This window comes from Globicephala melas, chromosome 1, assembly GCF_963455315.2.
Source record: "Globicephala melas chromosome 1, mGloMel1.2, whole genome shotgun sequence".
Classification (NCBI taxonomy): Eukaryota; Metazoa; Chordata; class Mammalia; order Artiodactyla; family Delphinidae; genus Globicephala; species Globicephala melas.
Window position 1 is genome coordinate 53,687,124 of NC_083314.1, and position 14,499 is coordinate 53,701,622.

At 33.5% G+C, this 14,499-nt stretch overlaps 1 protein-coding gene across 8 annotated transcripts in view; it reads left to right on the plus strand.

Moving 5' to 3' along the window:
- COP1 (COP1 E3 ubiquitin ligase) overlaps positions 1 to 14,499 on the plus strand; it is a 278,313-nt gene that overhangs the window by 123,728 nt on the left and 140,086 nt on the right. For all 8 annotated transcript variants that reach the window (XM_070043911.1, XM_060296028.2, XM_030875399.3 and 5 more), the window contains 2 exons: positions 3,154 to 3,268; positions 7,648 to 7,783. In XM_070043911.1, coding sequence (XP_069900012.1) covers positions 3,154 to 3,268; positions 7,648 to 7,783 — 251 coding nt within the window. The remainder of the gene's footprint in view (positions 1 to 3,153; positions 3,269 to 7,647; positions 7,784 to 14,499) is intronic.

The window sequence follows — 14,499 nt, forward strand, 5'->3', positions numbered from 1 at the left end:
TCTCCCTGTGCTATGCGGCTCCTTCCCACTAGCTATCTACCTTACGTTTGGTAGTGTATATATGTCCATGCCTCTCTCTTGCTTTGTCACAGCTTACCCTTCCCCCTCCCCATATCCTCAAGTCCATTCTCTAGTAGGTCTGTGTCTTTATTCCTGTTTTACCCCTAGGTTCTTCATGACATTTTTTTTTCTTAATTCCATATATATGTGTTAGCATACGGTATTTGTCTTTCTCTTTCTGACTTACTTCACTCTGTATGACAGACTCTAGGTCTATCCACCCCATTACAAATAGCTCAATTTTGTTTCTTTTTATGGCTAAGTAATATTCCATTGTATATATGTGCCACATCTTCTTTATCCATTCATCTGATGATGGACACTTAGGTTGTTTCCATCTCCAGGCTATTGTAAATAGAGCTGCAATGAACATTTTGGTACGTGACTCCTTTTTAATTATGGTTTTCTCAGCGTATATGCCCAGTAGTGGGATTGCTGGGTCATATGGTAGTTCTATTTGTAGTTTTCTAAGGAACCTCCATACTGTTCTCCATAGTGGCTGTATCAATTCACATTCCCACCAGCAGTGCAAGAGTGTTCCCTTTTCTCCAGACCCTCTCCGGCATTTAGTGGTTCTAGATTTTTTGATGATGGCCATTCTGACTCGTGTGAGATAATATGTGTTTGTCGATTTCCTCTTTTATAGCTGTTAGCAGTTGCTTTTTGTATGGAGGTGCTCCTATGTTGGGTGCATATATATTTATAATTGTTATATCTTCTTAGATTGATCCCTTGATCATTATGTAGTGTCCTTCCTTGTGTCTTGTAACGTTCTTTATTTTAAAGTCTATTTTATCTGATATGAGTCTTGCTACTCCAGCTTTCTTTGGATTTCCATTTGCATGGAATATCTTTTTCCATCCCCTCACTTTCAGTCTGTATGTGTCCCTAGGTCTGAAGTGGGTCTCTTGTGGACAGCATACATATGGGTCTTGTTTTTGTATCCATTCAGCAAGCCTGTGTCTTTTTGTTGGAGCATTTAATCCATTCACGTTTAAGGTAATTATTGATATGTATGTTCCTATTACCATTTTCTTAATTGTTTTGTGTTTTGTTTTTGTAGGTCCTTTTCTTCTCTTGTGTTTCCCACCTAGAGAAGTTCCTTTAACGTTTGTTGTAGAGCTGGTTTGGTGGTGGTGAATTCTCTTAGCTTTTGCTTATCTGTAAAGCTTTTGATTTCTCCCTCAAATCTGAATGAGATCCTTGCCGGGTAGAGTAATCTTGGTTGTAGCTTCTTCCCTTTCATCACTTTAAGTATATCATGCCACTTCCTTCTGGCTTGTAGAGTTTCTGCTGGCAAATCAGCTGTTTACCTTACGGGAGTTTCCTTGTATGTTATTTGTTGTTTTTCCCTTGCTGCTTTCAGTAATTTTTCTTTGTCTTTATTTTTTTCCAGTTTGATTACTATGTGTCTTGGTGTGTTTCTCCTTGAGTTTATCCTGCCTGGGATGCTCTGTGCTTCCTGGACTTGGGTGTTTATTTCGTTTCCCACGTTAAGGAAGTTTTTGACTCTAATCTCTTCAAATATTTTCTCGGGTTCTTTCTCTCTCTCTTCTCCTTCTGGGACCCCTATAATGCGAATGTCTTTGCGTTTAATGTTGTCCCAGAGGTCTCTTAGGTTGTCTTCATTTCTTTTCATTCATTTTTTTAATTCTGGTCTGCAACAGTGAATTCCACCATTCTGTCTTCCAGGTCACTTATCCGTTCTTCTGCCTCAGTTATTCTGCTATTGATTCCTTCTAGCGTATTTTTCATTTCAATTATTGTATTGTTCATATCTGTTTGTTTGTTCTTTAATTCTTCTAGGATTTTGTTAAACATTTCTTACATCTTTTCGATCATTGTCTCCATTCTTTTTCCAAGGTCCTGGATCACCTTCACTATTATTATTCTGACATCTTTTTCTGGAATAAACCTTATTATTCTGTCTCCTATGTCTCTTTTCTTGTCTTACAAATTTTTCTTTCTTCTTGACTTTATTCCTTCATTTTGAGTAATTTTTGCAGATTTGTCTTCCACTTTGGAAATTCTCTTTTTATTCTCCAAATCTAATACTTGTTCTTTCGTAGGTATTTGTCCTCAAATCAGATTGTCCCCTTGTTTCCCCTTTTCTACACTCTTATATTTTGTTTACTGTTACCTCTCTGAGTTCAGCTTACTGTTCGGTTGTTTATCTTTTGGAAAATAGTCCTTTTTTTCTTTTGATCCAAGCGCAGCTTTAAAATATATCTTAGTTACCATTTACTTTTAGCAGGAGTTCACTTTAGATAAGTGTTTTTTGTTCATTGTAGTAACTTAATATTTCTTACTTAATACATTTGCAGTTCTGGTATTCTTATTGGTGAACTTGTGTCATCTCAGGATCTCATTTTGTGTCTTATCTCTTTATCTGTTAATGTGCCACAAGCATAATAGTAACCATTTGTGGAAGGGTTTTCATACCCTTTTAATTAACATGGTGTTGGTAGTATTATATATTTAGGATTATAAACTTTTTAAATAAGATTTATATGCCAGTATATTTCAGATTTGTTGTTGTTCTCTAAGTGTGTGTGTGTGTGTATATATATATATATATATATATGTGTGTGTGTGTGATTTAGTTATTTGGGTCTTCTAATGTATATGTCAAACTATACATATTAACTACCCCTTAACCTAATAATCAGTGTTAATTTAAATACCTATTCTGTACAGCCAAGCAGTCTTCCTGTTATTCACAAGGTATAGGTTGCAATATAGGGATGATGAAGCAGTAATTAGTTTTCTTTTGGTAATTGTTTTCTAACAATTGATGCATATTAAAGTTAAATTCTCAAAATTATACTTTTTAGAATAGCCCTTATAATAGATTCTATCTTCATTTAATTTGGAGAGTTGAAAGAAGCTTCTCATTTTATTCTCATAAAATTGACCTATTTTCCCTTTAAAATAAGAATTCGAAATATGGTCTAAGAACTATGGGATTTTGCTATTTGTAAGTATTTTAATGTGAACTTTTGAAATTAAATATTCAAGCATTTGGATATTCTGTGCAGAGAAATAGTATGATTTGTTCTGAGTTACAAGTGTCTTTTCTTGTTATCACCTTAGACAAAGAAACAGCCCTGGTATAACAGCACATTAGCATCAAGACGAAAACGACTCACTGCTCATTTTGAAGACTTAGAGCAATGTTACTTTTCTACAAGGATGTCTCGTATCTCAGGTACATTCAGGACTTCTTAAAATATCTCAGATTCATGTTTCATATCCAAATCTAGCTTCTTATGCTGGATTTATGGAAAGCAAAAGTGTCTGTTTTCAACATAGTCTAGCACAGTATTGTGTAGGTTCTTAGACATCTTGGAGAACATTGCTTTTCCATATCTATTTTTGTTCTCTTTCTTTATTTGGGAATTTTTTATCTGTATATAGTGAGCTGTATAAAGTTAAAAACAAATCAGCCATGAATATGTAGCTAGCAAAAATAAGTTCCATTCAGTTGCCTTCTATTCTTCAACATTTATTAAGTTGTAAGCACTATCCTCTGTGCTAAGAATAAAAAGATGAAAGTACTTGTTCTTGTCGTCAAGCAGTATTATGAATTTAGTGGGGGGAAGCAACAGGTAAATAATTCTATGTGTCAGGCTTCCCTGGTGGCGTGGTGGTTGCGAGTCTGCCTGCTAATGCAGGGGACATGGGTTCGTGCCCCGGTCCGGGAGGATCCCACATGCCGTGAAGTGGCTGGGCCCGTGAGCCATGGCCTCTGAGCCTGCGCGTCCGGAGCCTGTGCTCCGCAACGGGAGAGGCCGCAGCAGTGAGAGGCCCGTGTACCGCAAAAAAAAAAAAAATAATAATAATAATAATTCTATGTGATATTTTATGTTATATACATATGAAAAGGGCATTAAGGGAATAGAGAAGAATATCCACTAATATAACTGGGAGTGAAAAAGCCGTGCCATGTTGAAAATGGAGAAATGTGAGAAAATGATTCCTGTAGGGATTTCAGAGATGTCGTATTTAGTCAAGGCTAGTATTAATTAACTAAAAAAGGTAATTAGAAACATATTCAAAGTAGAGGAAATAACTTATGCAAAGATTTGTACACAATAGTATAGAATATTTTTATTGCTATAGAAAAGTAACCGAGTTCTGTTCCCTTTTTGTTAGTTCTCTGATCTTTAGCCTTTCTTGGTGTCTTTGCTCACCAGTGCGGTAGGGACATTTATACCAACCCAGCAGGGTTTTTTTTTTTTAAGGTTTATAGATTATGCATGTAAAATACAATGCTTGGTATAAGTTAGATTCTCAATTAATTGATGTCATTTGTAATACACCTGCTCAAAATGAGGACCACCAAGGAAAAAATGTCTGTTATTTTATTAATTGTTAAAAATTTTTCCTTGGTTTTCTCTTGAATAGGCATGTTTGTATTATAATCCACACATTATAGAGAGAGAATCTTTGGAGAAATTTGCCTCAGGACTGGAGGTGGCAGAAAAATGTATATAGATTCACATAGCATTTTTCCTCTGAAGACTAGAAGAAAGCCAAACTTTGTTTTTAAGTGTGTTTGAAATTAATAGTCAACAGTTTTCATACAGATGCAAAGCTCTCATTGCATTGTCTTGAGAATTGAGCCCCTTATTAAACTTCTGTAAAAGTCTGTAAACTACAGTAGGAAGCTGTTACATTGAAAGTGGTCTTAGACCTACATTCTACTGACTGGCAGAGGGTTCATGTTAACCCTTTCAGATGTTATTTGTTGGTATGATGTTGAAATACAACCACAGGCAAATGACAGACATTAAAAAAAGAGAGAGAGCAAGATGGGAAAGAGAGATTGGAGTAGGCTATTGATTAATAATTTGTAAATAACTATAGCATAAGCATGCTGTGGGATAGTAAAGGTAATCACAAACCAATTTAATTTATTTTGGAGATATAGCTTTATAGGGAGGTAGACTAGTAAGTTAAAACCAGGAGGAAGATTAGATTTTTATTTTTGTAGACATGGCTGTATTGTACTTAACACATGTTGTCTTTAGTTTTTAGGAATCTCAAATTTAACTTAACAAATTTGCAGTGTCTACACTGATCATATTGCTGAATATGGAGTCCCTCTTAGTGTCCTTGGCTGTCAAAGAGGAAATTTAAACTTCTTTGTAATGGGGTACCTAAGCGTTTGATTGTCCTTTTGTATATTTTCAAATGAGAACACACTCCCCATCCCCAACTTTTATTTTCATCTATGAAAATGAGACATGAAGACTAAGAAAAAATGCTTTGAACTCTTAATTGTAATTGAAAGAGAAACTAAATTATAAAGCATTAGAAGAGAGAAGAGACACTGAACACACTTTTACAAACTGATGTGTAATTAGAATAGGAGGGGTGATATGCCATCAGATATGTATGGGTATTGATCAGAAACGAACCAAGCAAACAAAATCCTACCTTCTTACAACCAGATAAGTGAAATCTAATCCCTGTGCTTTCAGATACTGAAATAACTGCTTTTAGTGTTATTTTTATAACTTCTGTTGAAAGTAGGTGTTAAATGAGTGGATATGATGGCTGGAAGTTCAACTACCCTAGAAAAGGATTGTGATCTTCTGCAGAATAGACATTCTTGAATGCTTGTGAATTTTATGTACTTAGGGATTGATGTCAAAATGTTGAAAGAATATATTAATATTAAAACAATTTTTAAATGGTTAGCTATAAAGTAACTGTCTTTTCAGTATTTACTGCATTACGTAGCTCACAGTAATAGGGTTATATATAAAAAGAACCAGTTACATGGTTGGATGCATGTTGTATCCAAACCACTTTGCAGTGCAGTTGATACCCCCTCCCCTTTTGCAATAACCTATGTTTTATTTATCATTTGTTGAATTTCCTGAGAATAATTTTTGTGGACCAAGTACTTTAGCTCAATAACATCTTGATATTTCATGCTAATTGGGTTTGTTCCTTTTGTGTTTTCTAGAATGGAAACACTACAAAATTGAGCCCTTTTAATGTAGGTTGTTAGATGACTATGTTAAGTTAGTGTTTAAATCTTTAAAATGTAAAATATTAGGGACAGAAGCTTACTTAGTTTCCTCAAATAATTGTTTGTTTTTCTTTATAATAATTGTTAGATAAAGTACTTCATGTCAGCAATTCAAGATAACTGGAAATCTCCAGATAAATAAATTCTTTATTATATATCATATAGTAGAGTAATAGTAACTCTTTTGACTTAATGATTCTTACAGCTTAATTTCTTTTTGCTTACTAGTATTTTCAGAGGACATTTAAGAAGGGAAATCACAAAAGTTTACCTTAAAAATGTTCTGTGTGTGTATATGTATATGAGCTAAGAATAAGGAAGAAGGTATGAAAACACTGTGTTATAACAGGCTTATTTCAAGTTTCAATATAGAAAGCTAACTAAAGTAATTGTGTTCTTTTCTTTCTTTGGAAGGGAAAATGCAAGTCCAAACTTCAAGCAGTTTTGAAAAACAATGTTTTTATTCATGCTTTTACTGTAGGCCTGTTTCTACATTGGAGAGTAAATTAGCTGTCTTCTCAGGTCCTTTATAACCTGATTTTGTGATTTAAATTCTACATCATTTAGTTATGAATAGTTTACTGAAATGGACTTTACTCAAAGTATTTGTAAAGAGTTCTATTGGATGGAATTATTGTTTTCCATATTCACCAAGACATTTGAGTGAACCAATTTTTATTTATTTATTTTATTTTATTTTATTTATTTATTTATTTTTATTTTTATTTATTTATTTTTTTTGCGGTACGCGGGCCTCTCACTGTTGTGGCCTCTCCCGTTGTGGAGCACAGGCTCCGGACGCGCAGGCTCAGTGGCCGTGGCTCACGGGCCTAGTCGCTCCGCGGCATGTGGGATCTTCCCAGACCGGGGCATGAACCCATGTCCCCTGCATCGGTAGGCAGACTCTCAACCACTGCGCCACCAGGGAAGCCCGAGTGAACCTATTTTAAGTTTGATTTTGAAAATTAATAATTCATACACTGCAGTTTTTACTCTCGTCCCATAATTGGATTTGAAACACTTCGAAGTATTATGTGAACAAATATTTCACTTTCTTTTTACTTAAAAATCTATTTTTAATCTAAATTATGTTATTATTGTGTTTTGACTATAAGTAAACATGAACATGAAGATGTATCCCTGTAAACATGTTCCTTTAACAAATACCCTGTCCAGTATATGTACTTGTCTCTCCATCCTCACCTTCTTCATTGATAAGGGATTTTGTTTTAATAAATGATTTAACGTCTCTTGATCAGAGGTACTTTTTTTTTGTTTTTGCAAGAAATTATTGCTTAAAAAAGAAAAAGAATTCACAGTATGTTCTTACTGGTGTTGAAAGAGACTGTGTCTTTCAAGAACCACTGAGAAATTTTTTTTAAAAGTTGAAAAATCAGCTCAATAATTTGTGTATGTTAGTCCTCTCTAAGTACTCTTGAAGAGTTGTTGTTTGTGTTTAGTATATAGTTTTTAGTCTGTGGATATTGCTGTTTGACTTATGTTTCAGTTCAATTCATTTATTTTGTTTTGTTTTCTTCATATAGATGACAGTCGAACTGCAAGCCAGTTGGATGAATTTCAGGAATGCTTGTCCAAGTTTACTCGATATAATTCAGTACGACCTTTGGCTACATTATCATATGCTAGTGATCTCTATAATGGTTCCAGCATAGTTTCTAGGTAAGTATGGGGCAGCATACTATTTTCTTACTATTTTCTTTTGCAAGAGTGTCTAGAATTTAATTGAATTAGAGAAACAGTTATAGTGTTATGGTTAAGAGCCTCTGTTGTGAAATCCAGCTTGCCTGCCAATTTTTAGCTCTGCGGTCTTAGGCAAGTTTCTAAATCTCTTTAGTCCTCAATTTATCTCTAAAATGTAATGATTGTTAGTATCTGCCTCATAGGGCTGCAGTTTGTTTTCTTGTAATTCTTTTGTGTGGTTTTAATGACAAGATGTGCTCTCCTAATAAATGCTCTCTCCTCTTTAGTTTTTTAGAAGAGTTTGTAAAGAATTGGTGTTAGTTCTTCCTTACATATTTTGTACAATTCCCCAGTGAAGCCATCTTGGTCTTGAGTTTTCTTTGAGGGAAGATTTTTAAATACAAATCCAATTTTTAGGAGAGATGTAAGGCTAATCAGGTTATCCATTTCTTCTTGATTGAGCATTATTTTTAGTTTGTGCCTTTCAAGGAATTTGTCCATTTCATCTAGGTTATTGAATTTACTGGCATACAAGTGTTTATAGTATTCCTTTATTATCCTTTTGATTTCTTTAGATTCTGTAATGATTTTTCCTTTCTCATCCTTGATTTCAGAAATTTGTTTCCCTTTTTTTTTTATACTTAATAGTCTGGCTTAGAAGTTTTCAATTTTATTTATCTTCTCAAAGAACCAGCTCCTGGTTTATTGATACTGTCTATTTTTCTGTTCTCTGTTTCATTGATTTCTACTCTTAACTTTATTATTTCCCATTTTCTGCTTTCTTTAGGAGTAATTTGCTCTTATCTTTCTAGTTTCTTAAGGGAGAAACTGAAGTGATTGAGTCGAAACCTTTCTTCTTTTCTAATATAGATAATTTGTGTTATAAATTTCCCTCCAAGTGTTGCATTAACTGCATCTCACAAATTTTGATATGATTGATATCTTGTCTTTTTTCCAAATTTTTTTTTATTCTGGTAAAATACACATGACATAAAATTTACCATCTTAATAACTGTTCAGTGGTATTAAATGCATTCATAATACTGTGCAACTGTCATCACCATCCATCTCTTTAATACTTGACATCTTGTAAAACTGAAACTCAGTACCCATTAAACAACAACTCCTTGTTCCCTCTTGCCCCTAGTCCTGGCAACCACCATTCTACTTTCTTTGTCTATGATTCTGCCTATTGCAAGTATCTCATATAAGTGGAATGGTGCAATATTTGTCTTTTTGTGACTGGCTTATTTCACTAGTGTGGTGTCATCAGTGTACATCCATGCTATAGCATATGTCAGGATTTCCTTCCTAAAGGGCTGAATAACATTCCATTGCATGTATATAACACATTTTGGTCATCTGTCTGTCAATGGATACTTGTGTTGCTTCCATGTTTTAGCTACTGTGAATAATGCTACTGTGAACATGGGCAAGACTATCTCTTTGAGACCTTGCTTGCGATTCTTTTGGGTATATACCCAGAAATGGAATTGCTGGATCAAATAGTCATTCTATTTTTAATTTTTTGAGGAACTGCCATACTATTTTCCACCAGGGCTATACCATTTTGCATTTCTACCAGCAGAGCCTAAGGGTTCCAATTTCTCCACATCTTTGCCAGTATTTATTTTGGTTTTTTGATTGTAGCCATTCTGCTGGGTATGAGGTTAGGTTTGATTGCCTAGATTTGATTTGAATTTCTCTAATGATTACTGATGTTAAATGTCTTTTCACATGCTTATTGGTCATTTGTATATCTTCTTCGGGAAAATGTCTTTTCAAGTCCTTTGTCCATTTTTAAATTGAGTTTGTTTTTTATTGTTGGTTTCAGGAGCTTTCTATATATTCTGAATATTAATCCTTTATCAGATTTATAAATATTTTCTCTCATTCTGTGGGTTGCCTTTTTACTCTTGATATTGTCTGTTGTCAATGCATACAGTTTAAAAATTTTTATGAAGTCTTATTTGTCTATTTTTTCTTTTGTTGCTTGTGCCTGTGGTGTCACATCCAGGAAATCATTGCCAAATCCCAAGTTGTGAAAAGAGTTTTATGGTTTTAGATTTAGGTTTTTGATCCATTTTGAATTAATTTTTGTATATAGTTTTAGGTAAGGATCTAAATTCATTCTTTTGCGTGTGAATATCTAGTTTTCTCAGAACCATTTTTTGAAAAAGCTGTCCTTTCTCCAGTGAATGGTCTTGGCACTCTTGTCAAAAATCCTTTGACCACATATGCAAGGGTTTATTTCTGTGTTCTCTCTTCTATTCCATTGGTGTATATGTCTGTTTTTATCTATGTTTTTTGATTACTGTAGCTTTGTAGTAAGTTTTGAAATCAGGAAGTATGAGTTCAGGTCCTTTGGAAGTCCGTGTGAATTTTAGGATGGGCTTTTCTATTTCTGAAAAAAATAGTCATTGGGATTTTGATAGGAATTGCATTAAATCTGTAGATCACTTTGGGTAGTATTTGACAACAGTATTCAGCCTTCCAGTCCATGAACATGGGGTATGTTTTCATTTATATCTTAGTTTCTTTCAGCAGTGTTTAGTACTTCTCATTGTACAAGTCACCTCCTTTGTTAATTCCTAAATATTTTTTTGATGCTCGTGTAAATGAAATTGTTTCTGTAATTTTCTTTTTAGATTGTTTATTGTTATTATATCAAGGATATGATATTTTTCATTTTCAGTCATTTCAAAAATCTTTTAAATTTCAAATTTCATTTTATTTTGACTCATGGATTACTGAGACATTAGTTTTCAAATATTGGGGTTTTCTAGTTATCTTTTTGTTATTAATTTATATTATTTTTATCTTCATCATCTTGACCATTCTTTAAAATTTTTAAATAAATTTTCTAATATACATAAAGATGGAAAGAATATAATCCTTTATACAGTCATCTCCCAGACTCATCAGTGATCCAAATTTTGCTATACTTGCTTTGTTTATACTCTTCATTCCTAATTTCTTTGCTTAAGTATTTTGAAGCAAATCCCAGGTATTACGTCATTTCAACTGTAGATTCTTAAGAATCTCTATGTCTTAAAATATGGATATTGTATAACCACGGGGCTTTATCACCTCTAACACAATTAGCAGTAGTCCCTTGGAATCATCAAATTGCTAATCCATGTTCAAATTTTCTAGACAGAATGAAGAAGCCTTAAAAAAAATGTTTTTGATGTGTATCAGGAATTTGACAATTTTTAGCTTTTTAAAAATTACTGAAACTACATGTGCTTTTCCATTTTCATGACTGAGATTTTTATTTATGTATATGAATATTGATCTTGAACTTCAGGCCATTAGCTAAAGAGACTATTGCATTAAATCTTTTATTGTATTCAAGCTTGTTGTTTAACTTGGTAACAAGACAAAAATCATACATTTATTTATTTTTCTATATGTTGGCAGTGTAAGTTTTCCTAATCAGGCACTGGAGTGATTAAAGTTTTAAAATGCAGTAAATTGTGGGTTTTGTTTAACTAATTAATTAAATTAGTAATTAACCTATTTAACAAAAATTCATTGACTACCTAGTGTGGGAGAGGCTAGGAGTGTAATCATGAACAGGCCAGCTTTGATGCTTGGATTCAGGAGACCTCTCAATTTTATTTCAGTGCCTTTATAGAAGAAATAATACTGATCTGGTATGTATACACTTATAATTATATGGCTCTACCCAACTGAAATGTAATGCAGATTAGAACTCTGTTGTAATAACAATTAATGTCCCTGACCATTGTGAATTCATCCTATATTGTATTTTCTTCTCCATTTAAAAGTGAACAAAAAACCAAAAACAAAATAAAAATTTCCTTCTTAACTTCATATTACAAAAGCAGCATTTCTAGTTAGAAAATGTAGGATTGGTTATACATCTCTAGGTATTCAAAAAAGAGTAAGAGCTAGCTATTCTTCATTCCTGAAAGCCATTTTAGCTTGATATAATGTAATTTTGTTTTTTAAAAAATAAGTAAACCTTGATCATATAAAGACATTTATATCAGAGTGCTATGTTTTCTGAGGCAGACATTTACTGTTATAGGAAGACAAGATTTCAGTTTAGAAAAATAACTTACTGAAGGTGAGATTAGTTATATCAAAATATGTCAAGCAAAATAAAAAATTTAAAGGTACCTTTAGTTTTTTCATCTTCATGTTGACATCCATTCTTTTCTCCTATTTACATTGAATTAACATTTCTGAAGGAAAAATTTCCAATTCAGGAAGTTTATCAGGCAGAACGCTTGAAGGACTATAGTAGGCAGCAGCAGAGGAACATAGTATCCATAGTATTGAAGGGACTTTGAAACTTTCACAATCCTGGTGATTTTTTGCTTTTTCTAGTTTCTCACATTCAGACACATCATTGATAATAAATTCATTTTAAAGACTTTTAATTCCTTGCAAATTAGGACATTTAATGAATTTCTTTTGGAAAGAGGGGTGAAGACTTGTTAGAGATGACAAATAATGTTGAATTTGGTGCATTATTTCATTACATTGTAAAATAAATTATTCTTACTGTAAAATGGCATGACATGTATTTAGTATTGGTCATTTATTGCAGTGAGAATCTCACTGAGAGAAAAAGCTGAACCGGAAACTTTCACTTTTAAAATTTGTCTTCCTTTGCTTATGGATCACTTTGGGTTATTTAACACCATACTCATGAGTCCACAAGGTGGCAGCATTTGTTTACTTTGACAATGTCTCAACTAATAGACAATAGACAAGGTATGGAAATCAGTGGCTTATAGTGAAGTTCATTCTCATAAATACTAGATGGTCCTAGGTTAACGTCACCAAATAATAGAAAGGATAGAGAACTTTTCTTACACATAGCAGTAATGGAACATTTTGCATTTTTTTCTTGAATTAGGTATTCATGACCACCAGAGAGGAATGAAACTGTATTGTTTAAACTTACTGAATACTGAGTAGCAATGGCTGTTGAATTCTTGGTTTGAACGTTGCATACCTAGATTGTTTTGGTTAAAATTGTTATACACTCCCTCTGTAGTTTACAGATTATCTTAACAGTTTTGCTTATATTTTCTCAAACTCTTGAAATAGACTTACATCAGGCATTAGTAAATTCATAAGAAGAAAATGATTATATATTGTGGCATTTTTTTGCTGCTGGTAATGTAGTGTTTGATTACTTTTCTTCAGACACCATTGTAAGTATTTTACATGACCTTGTAAGTATTTCACTAACTCATTTAATCTTTACTGTGGAGTAAGGCATTGCTGTTAATCTCATTCTACAGATGAGCAATTGAGGTAGAGAGAAATTTTCTAACTTGTCCAAGATCAACACAGTGCTAGTAAATGACAGAACTAAGATTTGAACTAAGGCATTCTGGGCCCTGTGTTCTGCTGTTCTTTTGTCCCTTCTGGATCTGTTGAAACCTTGGGAAAAGTTTCTGAAAGCACTTTACTTTTGAGACAAACAAAAGAAGTAATTCTTTTGAGTTTCTGATACTTTGTATCCTTATTACTGTCTTGTCTAACTTGGCCTCGATAATGAAAATTTTTTATTTTTAATTTAATATAGATATGACGTTCCAGTGTCACTTTTGCCATAGTTTGAAAGTATTCAAGTTAAATATTTATTTTTTTTGCAGTAGCCAGTTATAAGGATTGTTTTTTTTACTAAACTTCAGTTTATAATGATAGTCAGTGCTGATCCAGGTTTAGGGTACCTTTTAATATATGCTTTATTGTAGAATGCTGTGAGTTTTAAATTTGTACTTAAAAATAGGTTGTCTCCAGGTAATTAACTACTTGGTAAGGATGTATGATTTTTAGGATGACTTATGCACTTCTCTTTTTGTCAGAAGATATTTCTGTTATTGTCTAAAGAGTTATCGGGCCATCTGGGGTTGATGAGAAATGGGAGGAGTGGGAGTGCAGAGGAAAGGATTTTTTTTTCTTCAGAATTTGGCCCAGGACCAGTTTTTTAAAGCAGTAATTTAAAAAATTGTGTTCTAGGCTTGAAGCTTCATCAGGGAGGGCGTCTTATCTGCCTTACTTCCCGCTGCATCTCCATGCCTGGCACATGGTAGGTGCCCATTAGTAAATAGTTGTTGAATGAATGCATGAATGAATGGAAAACATGCTGCATGCTCTGGGAGGACCCAGAGCAGGCGGGGCTCTAGCAGTTGTCTACCTTAACCTGCTTTTACATATTTGCTTTCTGATAAGTATTCCTTTGAAGAAAGTATCCCTAGGCTAAAAAAGAAGTCTGTAAATCACCAATGACACATGACAGAAAAATAAGTTAATGTTAACAACTTAAAATAGAAGCGTCCAAGATTGTCAGCATGTGTTAATGAGTTTCCTACTTCTGTGACAATTCAAGATACAGGCTAAAGATGAAATACACACAGTCTAAGTTTAAGCGTTAGAAATTGCTACATCCTCTCCCTTCCCCATAGCCTCTTTCCTATCTTTTTCCTCTTCTCATCTCAATTCCTCTTATTTTTCCTGTTTATTTTCCTTTGCCCTTGCTTATGCTGAGGCTTGTCAGTAGTACATAGTGAAACCATAAACTCAAATCATTTTACGCTTATTACCACAAAGAAAGTGTTAGTTAGGCTAGCATTTGAGATTTTAGTAGACTAGTAAGTTTGTCACTAATCAGAACATAAAACAGATGCCTACAACAAAGGCTTAGA